We start from the raw sequence: 22,042 nt of genomic DNA, 5'->3' as shown, positions 1-22,042 counted from the left end.
ATTCTTCTCTAGGCATCTTTCGTCTATTGCATCTCTCGTATCCTTTCCCTTCCTGAAGAGCCAAACCGCTCTTCTTCCAACTGTTCTTCCATCTGAAAATATAAACGTCGATTCAGTATTCGCAAGAGAATCTTCGTCGAGTGCTATATTAGACTGACAGTCCCGAACTCCTTACATTTCTTGGCATTATTTTTCGTCGGTATTGAAATAAACACTTTCTCCGTAAAATCTTCAGGCCATTCGCCTTTCTCGCATATTTCTTTGCATAATGATAGTATTTTCTTCTTGTCTTCACCCAAGCATTTCACTAACTCAGTGGGGATTCCATCAACTTCTGTTCCTTTCCAATTCTTCATTTCCTTAAGCGCTACTTCAACTTCTTCGCTTAAGGGGAGAGGATGGTATTTTTTGGTGAAAAATTAGTAAATTAAAAAAAAAAAATCTTTAAAATACCCTTTGATATGTGTGGAATGCATAGCATAACATTTTGTGGGTATTTGTGCGCTTGTCGGATGTTGAATCGCCATTTTTAAACATTCTGCGTTATGGATTTTTAAATCACTCGCCCACTTTTATTGTTGTTTCCGGTAAATTAAATTTTCAAAAACATTTTTTTTTCTTTAAAATACCCTTTGATATGTGTGGAATGCATTGCATAACATTTTGTGGGTATTTGTGCCCTTCTCGGATGTTGAGACGTCATTTTTAAACTTCCTGCGCTATGGATTTTTAAATCACACGCCCGCTTTTATCGGTTTCAAGTAACTTCATTTTTTTTTTTTTTGCTACATTGCTAGACAAAAATGGATATAATTTCTGAACTATTAAAGATACATGCATGAAATTTAGAACACACATTCTTTAGACTATTAGGAAACTTTTCTCTGTAACAGAATTTTGTTAATTGATTTCATTTTAAAAATACGTCCGTTTGTTTCCAAGAAAGGAAATCAGAAAACTGTTATTAAATTGTAATTGTTTATTTTACAAACGTAGGGACTGATATCAAAATTCTGTTACAGACAGTTTGTAGAGCATGCTTTTGCAAATACATGGCAAAAAACTGGTTGAATCTATTTTTAAAAGCGGTTTAGATATATCGGTTTCAGTACAATTCTGCATTGGGTATATTTTTTTCAAATTTGGGCCCCCAAATAATTTTTTTTTTTTTTTCAAAATATTTTTATTTGGCTGAGTTGCCACAGCTATGAGCTCTCTACATACAAAAAATTAATATTTTAAACCAAATAGGGAAAAAGTTTTAAAAAATACCATCCTCTCCCCTTAAAATAGAAAATCCTTTTTCGTCTTTTGATACGGCTTCTTCGTTTTCTATAGCTAAGTCATCTGGACGATCCCTTGTCTCATATAACTCTCCTACATATTTCGTCTATCTGTTTAGTATTCCTTATTTGTCTGTTATTTCATTTCCGATGTCGTCTTCTATCAACCACATGGATTTCCTATTCTTATTTGTGAAGTCCAAACATTTTACTTCGCGGTACATTAAATCATATCTTTCTTTTCTCTCTATGTCCTCTATTTCTTCACATTGCTCTTTCATCCAGTCTTCTTTTGTTTTATTAATTTCTCTTCTTAGTTCATTATTTAGTTTCCTGTAGTTTATTCAGCTTTTATTCTGTGTTATAACTTAAATAATATTTATGCTCGACCATGCCTAAATGTAGTAATTATACACCTGGTAGCAGACCTTTAATGTATGTCATTAAAGTACACCTACTCATTAAAGGTCAGGTCTTTCAGCCAATGACGACTCAGGTTACAACTGTTCAGCCAATGACAGGTCAGCTTTCTACCGTTATAAAACCGCAAGTATCGATTATTCTCGGATATGCAATCGAAAGAGAATTAGCGAAAAGTCACGGAGGCTGGAAATCCAATACTGTCGCAGAAGGTTATAATAATTAGCGTTAATTTTAAATAATATTCAAATAAATTCAATTATCATCTCATTTTTCAATGTCTAATTTAATTTCAATGTTATCTCTGTAGGTTCTTATGGCCTAGCAAGGTCAATGTGGGCATCTGTTCCTCGGAAAAAAAATCAATACTTTCGCGTCTGCCAACATCTCACAACATACGGGACATTGGTCAAGGTCAGATACAAAGAAAATTAATAATATCAAGTTAGAAATATGGTCGATCATAAAAAGTCGTATGAAACTCGCCTATAATGGTAATTAAGAAGCTCGTATGAAAATTATGAAACTCGCTTGCGCTCGTTTCATAAATATCCATACTCGCTTCGTAATTACCTTCATTATAGGCTCGTTGCATAATGTACTATTATCATATCATAAGAAAATATTTTCCCAGTCCTTGTACCGCGGTTTTTTTTAACAGAGTGGTTTCGCGAACTGAAAGCAGTCTGTGCTGTAACAAATAGACTATTTTCGAATAATTTCATTATTCAGAACTGTCGGATTTGTAAATTTTCGAATTAATTTATTCTGTTTATAAATCATACGAAGATATGGAAACCAAAATGAAAAGTATCGAATACAATTTTGATTTAGTTCCGGACTTCAGGTCTGCCTCCTCTATCTTCCTATATTCCAGTTTTGCGTGCATCTCGTCATACCATATTAATTACTAGCCCCTCTGGAGATCAGTACAACTTCGCACATGTGATTATCATCTCTGGTGTAGAGACTCACTCAGTACCAAGGACTGACAAACCACATAATATTAGTGTTAACACAAATATCACATCCATTTACTGCATCATTCTAATTCTGACAGTCATCATTTACGTATTCTTTCGAGCAATCTGTGACGTCACAAGAATTTTACATTGAGTTTGTTCCAGCAAGCCATTAAGAACGAGTTACGAACTCTGTGGTTACGAACTACACCGAACATTTTCGACGCATGCGCTAGTTGACTACGTTCGCAGAACTAGTTCGGGATTTTACGCTGTTGAAACATTGTTCCTTCACGGCCTTCGGAATTTCTTCTCATATTAAAATTACTTCCGAAATAAATCATTATGAAATACATCACTATCACCTTCCAAATACTCATGATTGACTATTACTTTTATTTTAACCTGCCCAGTCTCGAAGCATTTTAACCTCAACCGCAGATTAACCCAACTGCGTATGAGCTATTCCATCTCAAATCGACCGAAATATAAAGAAAATTGACCTTACAATTTCTAAATACAATGAAACTTTTTTTGTACGTTGAGAACTGTGATACAATGCTTTGTGCAAAGTTTGAGGCATCAGAACTTCATAGTGTTTAAATTAAAAATATTTAAATTTATCGTATTTTCATAAAATTAGCAACTTTAAACTGTTGTGGCTCCCAAACCTTTTCACCTAATGATCAAAATCATGGTTTAGTTTGATGCTGAGAAATTAAAGTTTATATTGACATATAAACAGATTTTCTTACTTTTTATGGAAATGGAGAAATTTAGATCTTTACTCATTAAGACGCCTTTGCCTAGGAAAAAAAATATTTTAAAAATATATAGTTAGATTCCGCACTGAAAGTACAAATAAACACATATTTCTTTATTGATGGTATGTTGATAAGAAAGTATTGAAAATATCAAATAAAGAAAATAAATAGTACGCGCGTGAACTAACCAGCTGACTGTGAGACGGAAGCTAGCCGAGACAAGCAAGGCCAGGAGACAAACACGTGGTGTTTCGTCTAGTAGCGCATAGCTGGGCTAGCTTTATCACAAGTTTTCATAAACACAGGAGTAAAATGACGCCCAACGCTCGCTTATCTTCAGCTCTCGGCCAGTGCGTGCGGTACTGCGCCATTCATGTCTAGGCGTGTGAAAATAATCTATTTAATACCCTCGAAACTTAATGCCGAGCCACTAAGCAAACAATGCCGAATTCCTCTTAATAATGCAAGGTTTTTTCTCAATAATTTTTTACATTTTTACAAATGGCCAAAAAGCCTAAAAGCAAGTAAAATCAGATTATCTATCTCTCTGTGTACAATAAAAATAAGGATTACTTCTTAACATAACCTACCAAATATCAGCTTCAAAATGAGCTCTCGTTCAATGTTCTGCAGTAAATGGTTCCAGAGTTCTGAGCGCCGAAAGAGACTTGTTTTTATAAAATACGCTAAATTTGTCGCTCAATAATACGAAAACCGTTTGACTTTCGATAGTATATTTTTGAAAATGCGCTCTTCTCAGCACGTTCTATAGATAGGGAAAAAATTAGAGTATAAAAAATGCGAGGTTTTTTACTGATCGATTTAATATGGAATAGCCTATATGCGTCAGCAGTTCAGAATTTCCAGTTCTTGATCTTAATCGAGAACCAGTTCCAGGAACAGGAAACTGTAAGTTCAGAATCGGTTCAAAACCAGATCAAGGCTTGTTGGAACGCACATCGAGATACTACGCAAGAGAAGGCAGTCCAGAATCGATTCTGAACCGTGCTGGAACAAACTTACCGTATAGTAAATCCCTAGTGTATTAGGTAATAAAGCAAGGGAAGCAAGTTTTATTCAAACACTAGCCGTACCCGTGCGCTCCGCTGCACCCGTTAGAAATAAATATAAAATAATTACATAATTTAAATAGGACATCTGGTCCAGTGAACATTCGTGTTTGATAGAAGGATAAATCGTTTAATATGTCACTTAATTTAAATTGTATTTAAATAATTAAAATGCGATCATTTTGGTCCAGAGACCACTCATTTAGTGCAATGATAATTCCTTTAACATGTTTCTTAATTTTTATTACATGCAAATAATTAAAATATGATCATTTGATTCAGAGAACATCCGTTTTTGGTGCAATTTGGTCCCATCAAAATTTTGCTTGGAATGAAACGTATCGGAAATCATTTTTAAAGAAACTTTTGTTATGTAACATTTTTCACAAAAAATCAATAATAAGCGAGATATTTCGGTTTATTTAATTCAGACCCCCCTTATAACCCCCCTTTTAAATAAAGTATTTTGAATGTCATATAGCCTAAAATCTAAGTTACAACGAACTTAATTTATATTTCAATTTTCATATAAATCGGTTCAGCCATTATCGCGTGAAAAGGTAACAAACATACAGACAGACAGACAAACAAAATTTTCAATAAAGCGATTTTCGGTTTCAGGATGGTTAATTATACATGTTAACACCAATTATTTTTGGAAAATCGAAAATTACCAGAAAAAATTTGGCTACAGATTTATTATTAGTATAGATTCCTTAATTCGTTGACGAAATGTAAGTTTCAATTGAAAATTTTACTTCCTAATTGCACTATATTGTAATAACGGATTTTCATGGTAGTTTTATGAAGAAAGTACGGAGAATGTACATCACAGAAACAGGAAATTAATAAAACCGCAAGGAAGCAGTTTGTTATTGTAGTTTCCGAAGGAAGAGGACTGAAAATTCAGTTTGTGCAATGTTGATTTGGCCACAGCGTAAAATTCCGAAAGCTGATTACATTGTTGCCGACGCGGTTTATCTTGCTTATGGTTTGGTCATAATGTTCGCTATTGGTGTGTTACAGCATTTTCTAGACAAAGACTGACCTTGTAGTTATAAAGATTCCCGCAAGCTTATTTGTGGGTTTCTACCATGACATGTTTTTGTGATGTGTTAATATACCTCGTGAGTGCACTATGTTTTCTGCCGTTGACGACCTGTCAGACTGCAAGAATTATTCCGTGAGGTTGCGGATTTAGCCTAGGCCATTTGCAATGCACGTATGTTGATATTAATTCTGTTACGTATTTTATATAGTAATCTCAGACCTCTAGTGACATTTATTAGGACTATTTCGTGAATAAAATAAAAATGTAAATAATATATCCCTCAAATTCGCTCACAAATGTTAATAAGTGTATATTTATAAATACTTAACCTATTCAGACATTGTGAAGTTGAAATAGATGAATAACGATTACTGCAATAAAGAAATTGAATGTTATTCAGTAATGCCAATTGAGAAAAGCGAAACACAAGTTTAAAAATGTTAATTACATGCACTGCGCTTTTCTCTTGTTATAACAAAAATACGTTTTCATTATCTGCTGAAATCATAATTTAATTTCAATATTTTATAGTATAACCACAGTCTAGTATATACAGTCACGAAGCTCAATACATAGAAAATATGCATCCATAGATAGTTGCTAAGCACTTTGATCGCTACTATCGCCTCATTACAGACAATGCGAAATAGTACCTGCACAGTCTATTATTCCTAGCACCCTCAACAACTCAAGCTTCGTGACTGTATATACTAGACTGTGGTATAACTACAAATAACCTGGTTAATACATTAATTAAATGAACAATTGTTATGAAGGAGTGTCATTTTCTTTAGTACAATGGACATGGAATTAGAAGATGAAGATGTAGATGTGGAAGTAGGATTTCGCACCTTATTTAGTACAATGGATTCATGCTCATTTCCCGATCGGGGCCAGTTACCTGGTTGAGGTTTTTCCGAGGTTTTCCCTCAAACCAATATGAGCAAATGCTGGGTAACTTTCGGTGCTGGACCCCGGACTCATTTCACCGGCATTATCATCTTCATTTCATTCAGACGCTAAATAACTTGAGATGTTAATACAGCGTCGTAAAATAACCCAATAAAATAAAAACAAAAAAATTCATGCTCATTGATTTACGTGGAATCAGTCGACGACACTGACTAAATAAAAGAACGACCATGCGGTAAATTGAAATTCATAAATCGAGCTGTATTAATTATCGCGATTTATAACTGTGATTGGTTGTAATTCAAAGTTTCATTACACCTCATTGACCGAAAATGGAATGACGTCATATAAACGAAATAATCATATAAATTTAAGTTCATATAGGCCCTAATTTGTGATATAAATTAATAATTAAAAAGTGACAGGACATTTACGAAATCCCTTACATTGAGTGAAACGTGTTTATGTTCGGTGGACCTGTTAGTATTTTTCGATTATGTAAAGATATATTAAAGGATTAACAGTTACGATATTTACGATATCAGTATCGTATTACAATACGAGTTTGATAACCTGCCGAGTATTGTAATATGAAGTTACAATAAGTATATCGTAAAATATTTTATTCACTTTGATAAACAATTAATTTTTAAATAAAACTTATTGTATTATTTTTATTAGTTTTGAGCATGTATTTTGTAGAGAGGCGATTGTATTATTATTATTATTATTATTATTATTATTATTATTATTATTATTATTATTATTATTATTATTATTATTAGTTTTTTCTGCGAGAGACGATTCGTTTGTTTGTTTTATTACTTTATGCTCGACCATGCCGAAATGTAGTAATTATACACCTGGTAGCAGCCCTTTAATGGACCTCATTAAAGTACACCTATTCATTACACTTCAGTTGTTCAGCCAATGAGAAATCACCATTGTACCATTATAAAACCGCAAGTATCGATTATTCTCGGATATGCAATCGAAAGACAATTAGCGAAACGTCACGGAGGCTGGAAATCCAATACTGTCGCAGAAGGTTATGTTCTGTTACTATAATAATTAGCGTTAATTGTAAATAATATTCAAATAAATTCATTTGTCATCTCGTTTTTCAATGTCTAAATCAATTTCCAGGTTATATCAAGATTAATGTTCATGTTATTCTCTAGATTATATCAAGGTCAATGACATTCGTGCCTCGGAAAAAATCAATACTTTCGCGTCTGCGCACATCTCACAATTTAGAAGGCCAGTTCCGCTCTTCACTTAGATAACCATAACACGAATACTTATGAATAATTTCAAGTTAGAAATATGGTCGAGCATAAAAAGTCGTATGACACTTGCCTATAATGGTAATTAAGACGCTCGTATGAAAATTATGAAACTCGCTTGCGCTCGTTTCATAAACATACTCGCGTCTTAATTACTACCATTATAGGCTCGTTGCATAATGTACTATTTGAAGACATAAGGTTTTTGTTTATAACAGAAGAACAGCAGAACTATAAGAAATAAACAAACATTGTTAAAGTGGTGTAACAGTAAAACCTGTTAAGTACTGACAAATCTGAAAAAGCCTTGTGAAAAATTGAATTTGACGAAAATTTGATTCTGTACAAGAAACTCAAGAGTGGCGCCCTGTTTTGTATGTCAACCTTTGAATGTAATCTCCTAGTTCTGCTACCGACAGATGATCGCCTACAAAAAGGAAGTTTATAATAGTGACAAGATTGCCTCAAAGTACGAGAGTCGTTGGTGCGTACGGTGGATAATCGTGTAAGGACACGTGTGTGTGTGTGTGTGTATGTGTGTGTAGGGTATTTCCTGCACCCACGCGCCACTTCTGTCCTAGTCCTCAGGGTCGTTCACGCTCAGTGGAAGACACGTGACAATAGAAAGCAGTGTGTCGCTATGGGAACGAGATAACATCTCATCTTTGTGTCTTTATGTAATACAATTATAGTACAACAGAATGACAGCTGTATTTCAGGCGTGTCTGCTAATTAACGTAATGCATGCATTTTCCTTGAATCCACACGATTCATAGGGTTTAGACAAGCCGAACGAAATCATAGTCTATGTGCTGTTTATTTTTAAATAGCGGCAAAGTTCAATGACCTCACTGCGCAGAGATGCAGTTCCGATTACATCTAGCCTAGTTCTTGTAGAACATCATTCACCAAGCCAGTTTACGGCACTGGAAAGCGTTCTGCGTACTTGCTTACTGGCTTCTAAGCAACCCGGAGGTTCATTGCCGCCCTCACATAAGCCCGCCATTGGTACCTATCCTGAGCAAGATTAATCCAGTGTCTATCATCATATCCCACTTCCCTCAAATCCATTTTAATATTATCCTCCCATCTACGTCACGGCCTCCCTAAAGGTCTTTTTCCCTCCGGTCTCTCAACTAACACTCTATATGCATTTCTGGATTCGCCCATACGTGCTACATGCCCTGCCCATCTCAAACGTCTGTATTTAATGTTCCTAATTTATATTAGGTGAAGAATACAATGCGTGCAGTTCTGTGTTGTGTAACTTTCTCCATTCTCCTGTAACTTCATCCATCTTAGCCCCAAATATTTTCCTAAGCACCTTATTCTCAAACACCCTTAACCTCTGTTCATCTCTCAAAGTGAGAGTCCAAGTTTCACAACCATACAGAACAACCGGTAATATAACTTTTTATAAATTCTAACTTTCAGATTTTTTGACAGCAGACTGGATGATAAAAGCTTCTCAACCGAATTATAACAGGCATTTCCTATATTTATTCTGCGTTTAATTTCCTCCCGAGTATCATTTATATTTGTTACTGTTGCTACAACATATTTGAATTTTTCCACTTCATCAATGGATAAATTTCCAATTTTTATATTTCCATTTCGTACAATATTCTGGTCACGAGACATAATCATATACTTTGTATTTTCTGGATTTACTTCCAAACCTATCTCTTTACTTGCTTCAAGTAAAATTCCCGTGTTTTCCCTAATTGTTTGTGGATTTTTTCCTAACATATTGACGTCATCCGCATAAACAAGCAGCTGATGTAACCCGTTCAATATGATAAGGGGACACTCTACTAAAAATGACAACTTTCTCTGTAATTAATTTTTAACCAAATTTTGAGGCGATGTTTACTATGTAAAGGACTAATAAAATCAAAATTTTTTACTCCCAAATGTTTTTAGCTTATGATTTTTTTTTTATAATATTTCAATTTTTTTTTTTTTAGAAATATTTTCAAACCCAACTTCGTAGTAGAAGATCTCAATTTTCAAGCTTCCTTTTTTTTTTTTTTTTTTTTTGTTACATTCACAAGGCATAGGGAAACATTTATATGCATTCATTTTATAAAATATTTCATTTATTCGCTTTCAAAAATATTTTTGAACTTTTTAAAATATTATTTTTACTATAATTCATGAAAAAAATATTAATAAAATAAACTAGCAGCATTTCTCACAAAATAAATGCATAGAAACATGCAGCTACCTCATAAATACTTGCAGTAAAAATTTCATCCAGATTGATTAATATTTGGCATAAAAAGCTGGTGTTGAATCAACAAAAATAAACTTACGAAAAAATAGATTTGAAAGTAAAATTAATATTATGTAGTAACACATACCTATTAAAATTCTCCTCCGCTACATTCATCTAGTAACTTCAGAGAGCCAACTTTAGACAAAAAATTACTAGATTTGTAATGAGAAATTTGTAAAAAAGAATTCTTTAATGAAAAAATAAGTTTCACAGTTCTTCTTCCTTAATTAAAAAGATCAAACATATTTGTAAATATAATTGAACTAAATCTATTTGGGATATGAAAGCATACATTCTAAAGAAATTAAATGAGAATAATTTGGAAAATTTTCATGATTTTCAGTGGATTCTCCCCTAAACATATGTTATAAATTTCAAAATTATCACCCTCCAATAGATTTTGAGCTGCGATCATGAAAGTTTACCACTTATTCATTAGAACTTTATTAAATGTGTCTTAAGTTCAACATCTACTTGGAGGATTTACTGAAGAACTGTTTTAGAACATGGGAGGGGTGATAGTAGGAGTATGAACAATAAAGTGCATAAGATTTGCTGATGATATGGCGTTGTTAGCAGAAGAGGAGATGATACTAAGGGATATGCTACTGGAGCTAAATGACAGCTGTGAGCAGTATGGCATGAAGATAAATGCAAACAAGACAAAGACCATGGTCATAGGAAGAAAAGTAAAGAAGGTAAACGTGCGAATTCTAAATGAGGCAGTAGACCAAGTGGACAGCTTCAAATACTTGGGGTGTACTATAAGCAGTAACATGAGCTGCTGCCAGGAAGTCAAAAGGAGGATAGCAATGGCAAAGGAAGCTTTTAATAGGAAAAGGAGCATCTTCTGCTGACCTCTGGAAAAAGAACTAAGGAAGAGACTAGTGAAGTGCTTTGTGTGGAGTGTAGCATTATACGGTGCAGAAACATATAGTGAAGAGAAACGACTAAAGGCTGTGTGATGTATCTTGTCTCACTGTGAAAAGAGAGAGAAAGGAGATATGTCTTACTTCGTCTGTGTTGTTATGGCGATTGGGGAGTGGAGCCGTGCCGTCCATTCATCCAGTGTCGGAAGGGACTAGTTGATACATTCTGTAGCGCAAAATAAAATAACAAAATATCTCCATACTCTGTAGTTCCGTCACTGAGCTTGTCTTTCAAGAAACTGAGTTCCGGCAGCCTGTACAATAACAAGGTTTTGAAAGGAATACTGAAAATTTACAACCTTCCTATAATCTCTACCCTCATTTGAAGGGACTTGGTTTTATTGCTACTGAGACAAGATAAACCTTACCAGGTATAGAAGCATTTGAAACGTGGATATGGAGAAGAATGGAGCGTGTGAAATGGACAGACAGAATAAGAAATTAAGCTGTGTTGGAAAGAGTGGTTGGAGAAAGAATGACGCTGAAACTGATCAGGAAGAAAAAAGAAGGAATTGGTTGAGTCACTGGCAGAGAAGAAACTGCCTACTGAAGGATGCACTGGAAGGAATGGTGAACGGGAGAAGAGTTCGGGGCAGAAGAAGATGTCAGATGATAGACGACATTAAGATATATGGCTAAGAGGAGGACAGAAAATAGTAAAGATTGGAGAATGCTGGGTTTGCAGGGGCGCAATGGGCCACCGTGAATACATGGGTCCGTCCCAGTACGACCCTCGAAAGCCAGGCAAACAAATCAGACAGTACTAAAATAGGAAAACGTGTATTTTTTCACGTACTGTAGGCACTCATTGTTACACGCAATCGAATTCATAATATAAGATCGTCTACCGAGGCATAGCTGCAACACACATTGTGAATATCAATGGAGGAACTCCTGGTGACTAACAGAACACCCTGTACTCGTTCTCTCCGCGGTTTCCCCGGTTTGCCAATCTCTACTTCGGACGAAACATTACGTAAGAAGCCGTCGTTGTTTCTACAGACACTTCCCGCATGTTTATTCAGTTCAGTGACAGTTGACAGCCATTAGGTATCATTCTGGCATGCAGAATATTTATTGCACCAGATAGGCAATGGATATCGGAAAGTCTTGGTTCCAAACCTGGCGAATCCTACCTGAAGTATAGGCTCGTATACCGTGATAATGTGACCTTTATCATCAACAGTGACGTATCCAATTATCGTAAACAAGGAGATGATATAGCTATCATGCCGGTTTTGTTGATTCAGGCGCACAAATGGCGCAACCCACAAAATCATATTTACACTTTACCGCTTTGTAACTGCGCGAAATGCGATACAGAAACGATAATTCTGCTGAAATATCATGGGAAAACTGGGAATTATGATTAGGCCGATTTACATTTTGAAGCTAAGAATATGAGAAGCTGTTTAAAGCAATAAAATCAATATGGAAGTTTTGTGTCTTAGTATTAATAGTAACCACAGTCTACTATATACAGTCACGAAGCTCAATACGTAGTAAATATGCATCCATAGATAGCTGCTAACCACTAGGATCGCTACTATAGCCTTATCACAGACAATGCGAAATAGTATCTGCACAGTCTATTGTTCCTAGTAGGGGAGAAGTGGTTACAGTGTGACAGGGAGAACAGTGAGACATTTTATTAGATGGTAAATTTTGATGCTGAAATGTTTGTAACAGTGGAGTTGTATGTTGCATGAGTAAAGTAACAGTATTTTCATACTCGATTTGATTCTAGTTATAAAGGTGAGTGATGAAAAAATAACTCGTAATTTTTCACTCTAGAAGCAAAATTTTGGCTTGTGTTTAATGAAGGTTATATTGGATATACAAATGAAATACAAATATGAATGTTTTGTTACCTAATACTATGGTATTTGAGATTATGTTTGGCAAAGTTTCGTCATTATTGTTCTGATTTTGAAGTGACGGCGTAATTTTTAAACGAACTATGCGTAAAGGGAACAGTGAGACATGCCTTTGAGGGGTACACTGAGACGTCTCACTGTTCCCATGTACCAATGATTTGCAAAAACAAACTGTAATTATATTACGAGGGGGATCCAGGAAATAACGACCGTTCGCGCATACCTGCTGCGCAGCTGACTCCCCTTCCTTGTTTGAAGGTCAACTGGCTTCCTTAACATGTGTTCTCATAATGTTGTCAGTACTGGTTGCAACAAGTCGCCATTGTGCATTTTGTGTTACTTCAAAATGAACGACGTGAATGATAATCCCGCCGACTGTGAGGTGAGGAGTGTGGTTCGATTTTTGAATGCCCGACATTTGAAACCTGCAGAAATTTACCGGCAATTGAAAGAAGTGTATGGTGATACTGTAATGAATGAAAGAAATGTGAGAAAATGGTGCGAAATGTTCAACTCGAGAATTGCTGGATCAATTCGGTTGGGAAATCTTTGATCATCCGCCCTATAGTCCAGACCTTGCTCCTAGCGATTTTCACCTTTTCACTAAGCTGAAAGACTTTCTGGGTGGTACGCGTTTTGGAAGTGATGAAGAAGACAGTGAACAACTGGCTTAATGAACTGGCGGCAGAGGAGTATAACACGGGAATTCTAAAGCTAGTGAACAGATACGACAAATGTTTAAATGTAGGTGGTGATTATGTAGAGAAGTAAAGGAAGCTTCAGTTATGTAACAGACTTTGTTTTTTTTTTCAAATAAATATATATTTTTTTTAATCATTACAACAAAACGGTCGTTATTTCCTGGATCCCCCTCGTACATTCACCAGCAACTAACATTAAAAATGAACATACTAGTAACCAATTTAGGAACTATAGCTTAAATAATGGATACATTACATTTTAATGGTTTCTTAAATAAAAATTTATTCACAAAATTTAAGAAAATATTTAAAAAATAATAAAGAATTAAATTAAATTCTTATAATTATAAGCTTTGTTGTCACCAAAAATTCATTTTATTTTTTTCGCAAAAATTTGAAAAGTCATGGAAAATTCACTTTTCCAAATGTTCCAGTTGTTTCAATGGTTTCGAAGTCAGACTCAAAATGATTCTAAATGAGTCTACAGAACATAGCAAGATAAAGAGACAGCAAGCTTTTGTTTTGTTTTGAAATAAATGTAAATCATTTGAATGTCCGTTAATAGACACTGTGGTGTCTCACTGTACCCTCCTGAATGGGAACAGTGAGACATTTGCATTTTTTTGACAAACACGCATTGTATATTATGTCCTTTATCTATTAACATTTTTGTTTATGTATTATTGTACTCCATGTTTTAATGTCTATTTTTATTGCACTTGATTTTAAAAATACTTGAAATTTCACTTGCATACATATGTCTTAATACTTTGTGTCTCACTGTACCCACTACTCCCCTACCCTCACAACTCAAGCTTCGTGACTATATATATTAAACTGTGATAGTACTATAAACCCTTAATTATAGTCACGTTGAAGTTTTCTGAATGAAAATGTAGAAAATGGCAAGAAAATATGACGAACGAGAATTACGGAAAAATTATAATACATTGGGAAAAGAAAGTTGTGGAAGAAGAAGAAGAAGAAGAAGAAGAAGAAGAAGAAGAAGAAGAAGGAGAAAATGATGGTGATGATGGTGATGGTGATGATTTCCTGCCTGCTCCACACCTGCTCTCGCACAGAGCGGTCTGGTCTAAGCCACGCCCCCTGCAGTCCTGTTGCCTTTCTCCGGGTAGGCCGCTCGCTCAGTGTTGTCAGTGAGTTCTGGTGCGCTGCCGAGCTCGCCATGGGCCTGCAGAAGGTAAAGCAGTGAGTGAGTGAGTGTGTCCACGTGGTGTGCTACAGCGGAGTTCGCACTTCCAAATCCGGACGACGACGACAACAACAATACGTAACGGGGAACGGGACAGTTGACAGTGGACCGTGCTGTATGTAGTTTTGCTGTTTGCGAAATTTATCGCCAGTGATCGGGCTGTATCTATGCCAGATTCACCCGTCAGCTGTTTATCACCTCACAGATACAGGGTGGACCGTAAGTAATGCCATTAATTTCAGGGGGTTATTCTTTGAGATATTTCAAACAAAAAAAGTTTAATGCAATTACAGTAGAACCCCGATTATCCGTCACCCTATTAACCGATTGTTGGATTATCCGCGTCATTCTCTCCTTTTTGGTTGCAGAAAAAATATTGAGTACTGTACAATACATTAGTACGTATTTTTTTTTATATAGAGTGATATTATAATGCAAGCCTTTGTCCTTACACATTATGATCTACTGTTCGAGTGAAGTGTTTGATTTCTCTGCAAAACGTCTTTCAGAAGTGCCAAAAGAATACAATATGTTGTGCTAAGTATCGAGATAAGTGTATATAATTGAGTGGTTTTGGAAAAGAGGAACTGTGGTTCATCTCACATCGAAATACGAGATTGGAGTTACAAATGTGCGATACTTAATAAAAAACAAGGATAAAGTGTATAAATTAATTAAATCTATAACATGAGACCTATAGTTTTCCTATCTTTCAACAGAAATCTATCATAGGAAATTTCCTTGGCCCTTAGAAACCCGTCATTGACATTCATTCATTCATTCATTCATTCGTAGTGTTCTGTTACTGCAAACCCAGCAATCTCCAGTCTTTCTTACAGTATTTTCCGTCTTCCTCTTTGTCTCCGCATATGATCCATATATCTTAATGTCGTCTATCATCTGATATCTTCTTCTGCCCCGAAATCTTCTCCCGTTCACCATTCCTTCGACTGAATCCTTTAGTAGACAGTTTCTTCTCAGTCAATGACCCAGCCAATTCCTTTTTCTCTTCCTGATCAGTTTCAGCATTACTCTTTCTTCACCCACTCTTTCCAACAGAGCTATTATACTTAAAACTTCTGGTCCACCACCTAATGTGTTAAAACACATGACCACGGAGAAAATTTCGAAACTGCATTATTCAACACTTAATTCTTCTATGGTACGGATTATCCGATTTTTTCGATTAACCGTTCAGCCCACCCCCTTTATTACCACGGATAATAGAGGTTCTCCTGTATGCTTGTTTTTGCTTCCTTTTAAAGATATAATTGTTCATCTTGATTACACAACTTTTAACACTGTATCACTTCGGAATATATATGATATGAACTTTCTTGTGTTAAATTTTAACGTACCTTGTTAACATGTTTCGACCTATTTTGGGTCATCTTCAGAACTGGTCGTTGTTGGTCTTGGCGCCTCTTGTTTCCTGTGAGGGTGCGTTCGTAGTGTAGAGTCAAAGAGTATGTGTGTTTTGAAATTGAAAGCCAGAAACTCAACACACTAGAACAATATGAAATATACAGACACACGAAAACACACCCCAACGATATTCTCAACACACAACTCAATTTCAAAACACATACACTCTTTGACTCTACACTACGAACGCACCCTCACAGGAAACAAGAGGCGCCAAGACCAACAACGACCAGTTCTGAAGATGACCCAAAATAGGTCGAAACATGTTAACAAGGTACGTTAAAATTTAACACAAGAAAGTTCTTGTCGTACATATTCTGATATAATTGTTTTTTAATGAACACTTCAAAGCGTGTTTTGGGAAAGACATTGATTTAATTCCCAATGTGCTCAGTCAATTTGAGGGGTTAGGTACAGCTTAGAGCAATAAAATTTTGGAAATATTCAACATATTTTCGTCCATTACTGTGTCTTGTACAATAATGGAAATTAGTATGTGTAAACACTGTCCTTCTGCTATATGAAAAAAAAAATATATTTTTAAGATTTAAAAAAAATATTTACACATTTGTTTTCAAAATTCAGTTCACTGTGCAGTGATGAAGCGTTTCCCACATAACTAAAAAACTATTCAACATTCTGTGATGAAATTTTTTCGTGTATATGCATGTTATATCTACAATATGATGCAAGATCACTTCTCTACCTTTGATAGATTGTCTGATAAAAAATAAATTCACTTAAAAAATGGTCAAATATCAGTATTTTCTTCTAACACATAATACTTACTTACTGGCTTTTAAGGACCCGAAGGTTCATTGCCGCCCTCACATAAGCCCGCCATCGGTCCCTATCCTGAGCAAGATTAATCCAGTCTCTATCATCATATCCCACCTCCCTCAAATCCATTTTAATATTATCTTCCCATTTTCCCTCCGGCCTCCCAACTAACACTCTATATTCCTTTGCTGTGGTCGTGCCAGAGAATCAGTCCCATTCCGATGCTTATTTGAAGGTTTCGTAACAAGCTGTTTTTTTACGGTGATGGGTTGTTAGCCCTTCGCCCAATCCCCAAGCTGGAGGACCACCCCTCATCGGCTGTCCGCTACTCCTTATTCGTATAATGAAAAAAAATATATTATTTATTAAGGAATGTAGTTTAAAGAGCGTAATTTGTAAACATGAGTTTCAGCAATAAAATAAAAGACAGAGAACATGAAAAAGTTAACAAGTTTATGAGTTATGAGGAAAACGCTTCATCACTGCACAGTGAACTGCCACCATTTTGAATTTCGAAAAAAATATACATAAATAATTTTTAATCGTAAAAATATGTTTTTCATATAGCAGAAGGACAGTGTTTTACACATACCAATTTTCATTAATGTACAAGATACAGTACTAATGCAGGAAAAAAATATTGGATATTTCCAAACATTTTATTGCTATAAACTGTACCTAACCCCTTAAGAGAGCAGCGTATTATGATAATAAATGATTGAAAAAAAAAAATTAGTTTTGTCCTTTAAATGTGAAGAAATTTGATACAAAAACGTACGTTTAAAGGATAAAACTGAAATTCTTTCAATCATTTACCATCATAATACGCTGCTCTCTTAAATAGAATCAATGACTTTCCCAAAACATTCTATGAAATGTTTCATATAAAACAATTTTTATTTGGAAAAGGAAGCTAAAACTTTTCTGTTTGAAATGTCTCAGAGATTAATCACCTGAAATTAATGACATTACTTTTGGCTCACCTTGTATACATACAGTATAGTGCAGGTATTTTTACTTCATCCGTAAGGGTGGAACCTAACTACTTTTCCCCTATTACTGCATATGTTACTGGATTATAGTGATTTTCCAGCCGTCAGGTTGAATTTTCTTTTGTCAACTTTGTTTCGAATTTCGGTACTGAAAATACTACGACTGACAGTTACTTTCTGTTATGTTGGCAGCATCGTTTGTCTTTGAAGATGTTGCCAACGGTCATGAAACAAAAGTTACTAGCGAGTGTCATTTGAAATTTCAACGTAATTAATAATATTATTAATAAAATAATACAGTAATAATTCAAAAATAAACAGCAAACATGTTAAAGTGTGTACGTGCGAGTGTCTCCAAAGCCTACCCACTTCACTTGCATGATTCAGGTGGTTTTCGGTTTGCGGAGTTTCATGTTAATTTCATTTGATCAAAATAAATTGGTAATTGTGAAGATCCACTCCGCCAACGATTTTCGATTTTTTTTATGATAACCCCCCAATTTTACTCCCTTTTTTCAAAAGGACTTGGGGGGGAAAAAAAAGGAGCGATATGACCTAACCTAACCTGAATTTCGACTTAGGCATCAATCTGACAAACACATTAATTTCTCTTACCTTAACAGTTCGATGCATTGATGCCTAAGTCGAAATTTAGATTAGGTTAGGTCATTTCGCTACTTTTTTTCTAAGTTATTTTGAAAAAGGGGTGAAAATTAGAGGTTTTCAGAAAAAAATTCGAAAATCGATGGTGCAGTGAATTTCCACAATTGTCAATAAATTTTTAGGTTAGGTCTCATGAATCATAAATTGTTCTCTCAAAGCAATTAATTTCATTTTGCTACATAAAATATATTTTAATATTAGATCGATCAATCATAAATAAATAAATAATATTTATTCATTGATTAAAGTTCTCGTTAACACTTTGTTAAAAACATAAAATTTACTCTGTCACACGTTAAAAGTGTTAAAATTGTTAAAAAGGTATTTATCTTCGACAGACGGCCCGTTTCGACGCTATGTGTCGTCGTCTTCAGTATCTCTTGAACCACTGGTGATCTTAGCTCTGCGATGTGCAGTTGTCGATGGTAGGGGTGGGGGTGTGTTTCGTACATAGGATTGTGATTGTATCTGGTTTGGTGATATCTGGCAACAGTTGGCGACATTGAAAAGAATGCTATATTAGCTTTTTAAGAACTAATGTCACGTGAAATCCGCTATATCTTGAGCTGAACGTCTCGTATCGCAGCAGGAGCCTCTGGCAGGCAAAGCAGCAAAAGAGTAGCACTTCATAGGGTGGTCACAGTAAATAGATTTATTAGTTGCATTTTACTATTTAGTTGCTGCGTTTATCTGTATAGAGTTTCAATTATTTCGTGATCTCACCACATGTAATTAACTATTCTTCACAAGGCTTCATTTGTCTGCATTCATTTGTTTTATTCCTCAAAACAGAAATACCGGAATTACCAAAGCTATACGTTGCATGTTGTCTTACGTCGATCAGTTTTTAATGTGGGACGTTCAAGTGGAAACCTATTCAGGAAGGATGCATGTCACCATTTCTGTAGTACTCCACGCGCATCTTGCAACATATCATTATTATAAAAACAAATGAAATTTGAATATCATTGTACATTATACAGGATGATCCGTTTGTGTGTGGATAAAATAAAAACACAGTAAAACATTTACTACTGAACTTTATTTGTTGAAACTTTGTGCATACAACACTGAAAGATGGGAGATTCCTCAGAGCTCAACATGACCCCCATTGCGCACCCTGCACAACTCATAACGGTGATGCAATTCAGCCCATGTCCGTTGTAACAAAAGAGGGGTGATTTGTTGAAAAGCTTGAGTAATTTTTACTCTCGGATCATCAATGTTCCTGGGTTTCTGTGAATAGACAATGTCTTTAAGAAAACCCTACACGAAGAAGTCAGGAGGGGTTAGATCTGGGGAATTTGGGGGCCAAGCCAAGAGATAGCTTCTTCTTGTACTGGGTTTCGCCTGCGATCTCCTGCATGTTTTTTAACACGGAACCTGTTTCTACAAATGTTCGATACCACAACATTATGGAATCCTATTTAGATACATTACGCACACCATACTCACGTCGAAATTCCCTTTGAACTATTTTAACAGTCTCAAATTTAGCATACCAAAGAACACATTGTGCCCGCTGTTGATTTGTAGTAGCCATTTTAATCATCTACGGTTTTCATTTGTCCTTTCAGATTATGCATTGTTGATTGTCATATATGGAAACTCCCATCTTTTAATCATAATATAACCAGCAAGAAATTTTTTCATAATAGCTTTATAATAATAAATTAATATTATCCAAACCCAAACTGTATGTATTACATTCAAGATATTACTAGTGACTTCAACAGCGAATGTTGTATTTATTTCCTTGCACTGGTTACGACATTGAATAAAAGTTCAAGTTCTTTGTTTTATGATTATACTGAGATGATTCTCCCCAAGCGGTGACCTACAATTATCTGAAAACACACGACCAATGAATGCTCCACATAATTATAGGAATTCTACGAATACCCTGCAATTTTTTTTCTATAGAATTAAAAATGCTTAAAATATCTCAAATTTTACTATTAAGTTGTGTTCTCTTTCAAATAACAGCATGAAAGCTAATTTAAATATCAATTTGGTACACTTTAAATCAATAAATTAATCAGTGAAATACAAAACGGTTAGAGAAGCTTCAACAAAACATAAACACAACGCAGGAGGCCATGCATAGCCACATGTTTTCCTCTCCAATAGTTCCAGTTAAAGTAGGCCTTAGGCTTAGAGTAATGTTTACGTTTTCGTTTACAGGATGAAGTTTCGCATTAATAAATTGTATTGCGTAGTGTATTTCGTTAATATTTACTGCTTATTTTCTTCCTGAAAGAAATCGTACGTTTCAAGTTGACCTCGATACCGGAAAACGCGAACATAAACAGTAAACAATCGCAGAATAATTACAAAAACAAAAGAAGAACGAAAATGTCCTTTATATCTCCTGGCGGTGCATGGCCGCCTGTATATTGTGTATAATTCGATATTCTTTTTTTTTTTTTTTTCGTTATGTTTATATACGCTTTGACGTGATATTGGGCTATTCCATCTCAAATCGACCGAAATATAGAGAACATTGAGCTTGCAATTTTTAAATACAATGAAACTTTTTCTGTCCGTAGACAACTGTGATATAATGCTTTGTGCAAAGTTTGAGGTAACAGAACTTCATAGTGTTTAAATTTAAAATATTTAAATTTATCGTATTTTCATAAAATTAGCAACCTTAAACTGTTGTGGCTCCGAAACCCTTTCACCCAATGATCAAAATCATGGTTTATTTTGATGCTGAGAAATTAAAGTTTATATTGACATGTAAACAGTTTTTCTTACTTTTTATGGAATTGGAGAAATTTAGATTTTTCTTCATTAAGGCTCCTTTGCCCACGAAAAAATATTTTTAAAATATATGGTTAGATTCCGCATTGAAAGTACAAATAAACATAATTTTTACTGATGGTACGTTGATAAGAAAGTATTGAAAATATCAAATAAAGAAAATAAATAGTACGCGCGTGAACTAACCAGCTGATTGTGAGGCGGGAGCTAGCCGAGACAAGCAAGGCCAGGAGACAAACACGTGATGTTTCGTCTAGTAGCGCATAGCTGGGCTAGCTTTATCACAAGTTTTCATAAACACAGGAGTAAAATGACGCCCAACGCTCGCTTATCTTCATTTCTCGGCCAGTGCGTGCGGTACGGCGCCGTTCAAGTGTAGGCGTGTGAAAATAATTTATTTAATATCCTCGAAACTTATTGCCGAGCCCCTAAGCAAACAATGCCGAATCCCTCTTAATAATGCAAGGTTTTTTCTCAATATTTTTTTACATTTTTACAAATGGCCAAAAAGCCTAAAAGCAAGTAAAATTAGATTATCTGTCTCTCTGTGTACAATAAAAATAAGGATTACTTCTTAACATAACCTACCAAATGTCAGCTTCAAAATAAGCTCCCGTTCAATGTTCTGCAGTAAATGGTTCCAGAGTTCTGAGCGCTGAAAGAGGCTTGT

The 22,042-nt window shown here is 35.1% G+C and overlaps 1 protein-coding gene across 3 annotated transcripts in view; it reads left to right on the top strand.

Moving 5' to 3' along the window:
- LOC138704404 (peptide transporter family 1) overlaps positions 1 to 22,042 on the top strand; it is a 168,236-nt gene that overhangs the window by 65,435 nt on the left and 80,759 nt on the right. The window contains exon 1 of one of the 3 annotated variants that reach the window (XM_069832251.1): positions 14,666 to 14,734. The exons of the other annotated variants lie outside the window; for them this stretch is intronic. Coding sequence (XP_069688352.1) covers positions 14,720 to 14,734 — 15 coding nt within the window. The 5' untranslated portion in view covers positions 14,666 to 14,719. Of the gene's footprint in view, positions 1 to 14,665; positions 14,735 to 22,042 lie in introns of those variants that run through there. 3 annotated transcript variants of the gene reach the window in all.

This window comes from Periplaneta americana, chromosome 8 (assembly GCF_040183065.1).
Source record: "Periplaneta americana isolate PAMFEO1 chromosome 8, P.americana_PAMFEO1_priV1, whole genome shotgun sequence".
NCBI classification, from domain to species: domain Eukaryota; kingdom Metazoa; phylum Arthropoda; class Insecta; order Blattodea; family Blattidae; genus Periplaneta; species Periplaneta americana.
Note: the sequence above shows the minus strand (reverse complement) of the source record. Positions and strands in the feature narration are given on the sequence as shown.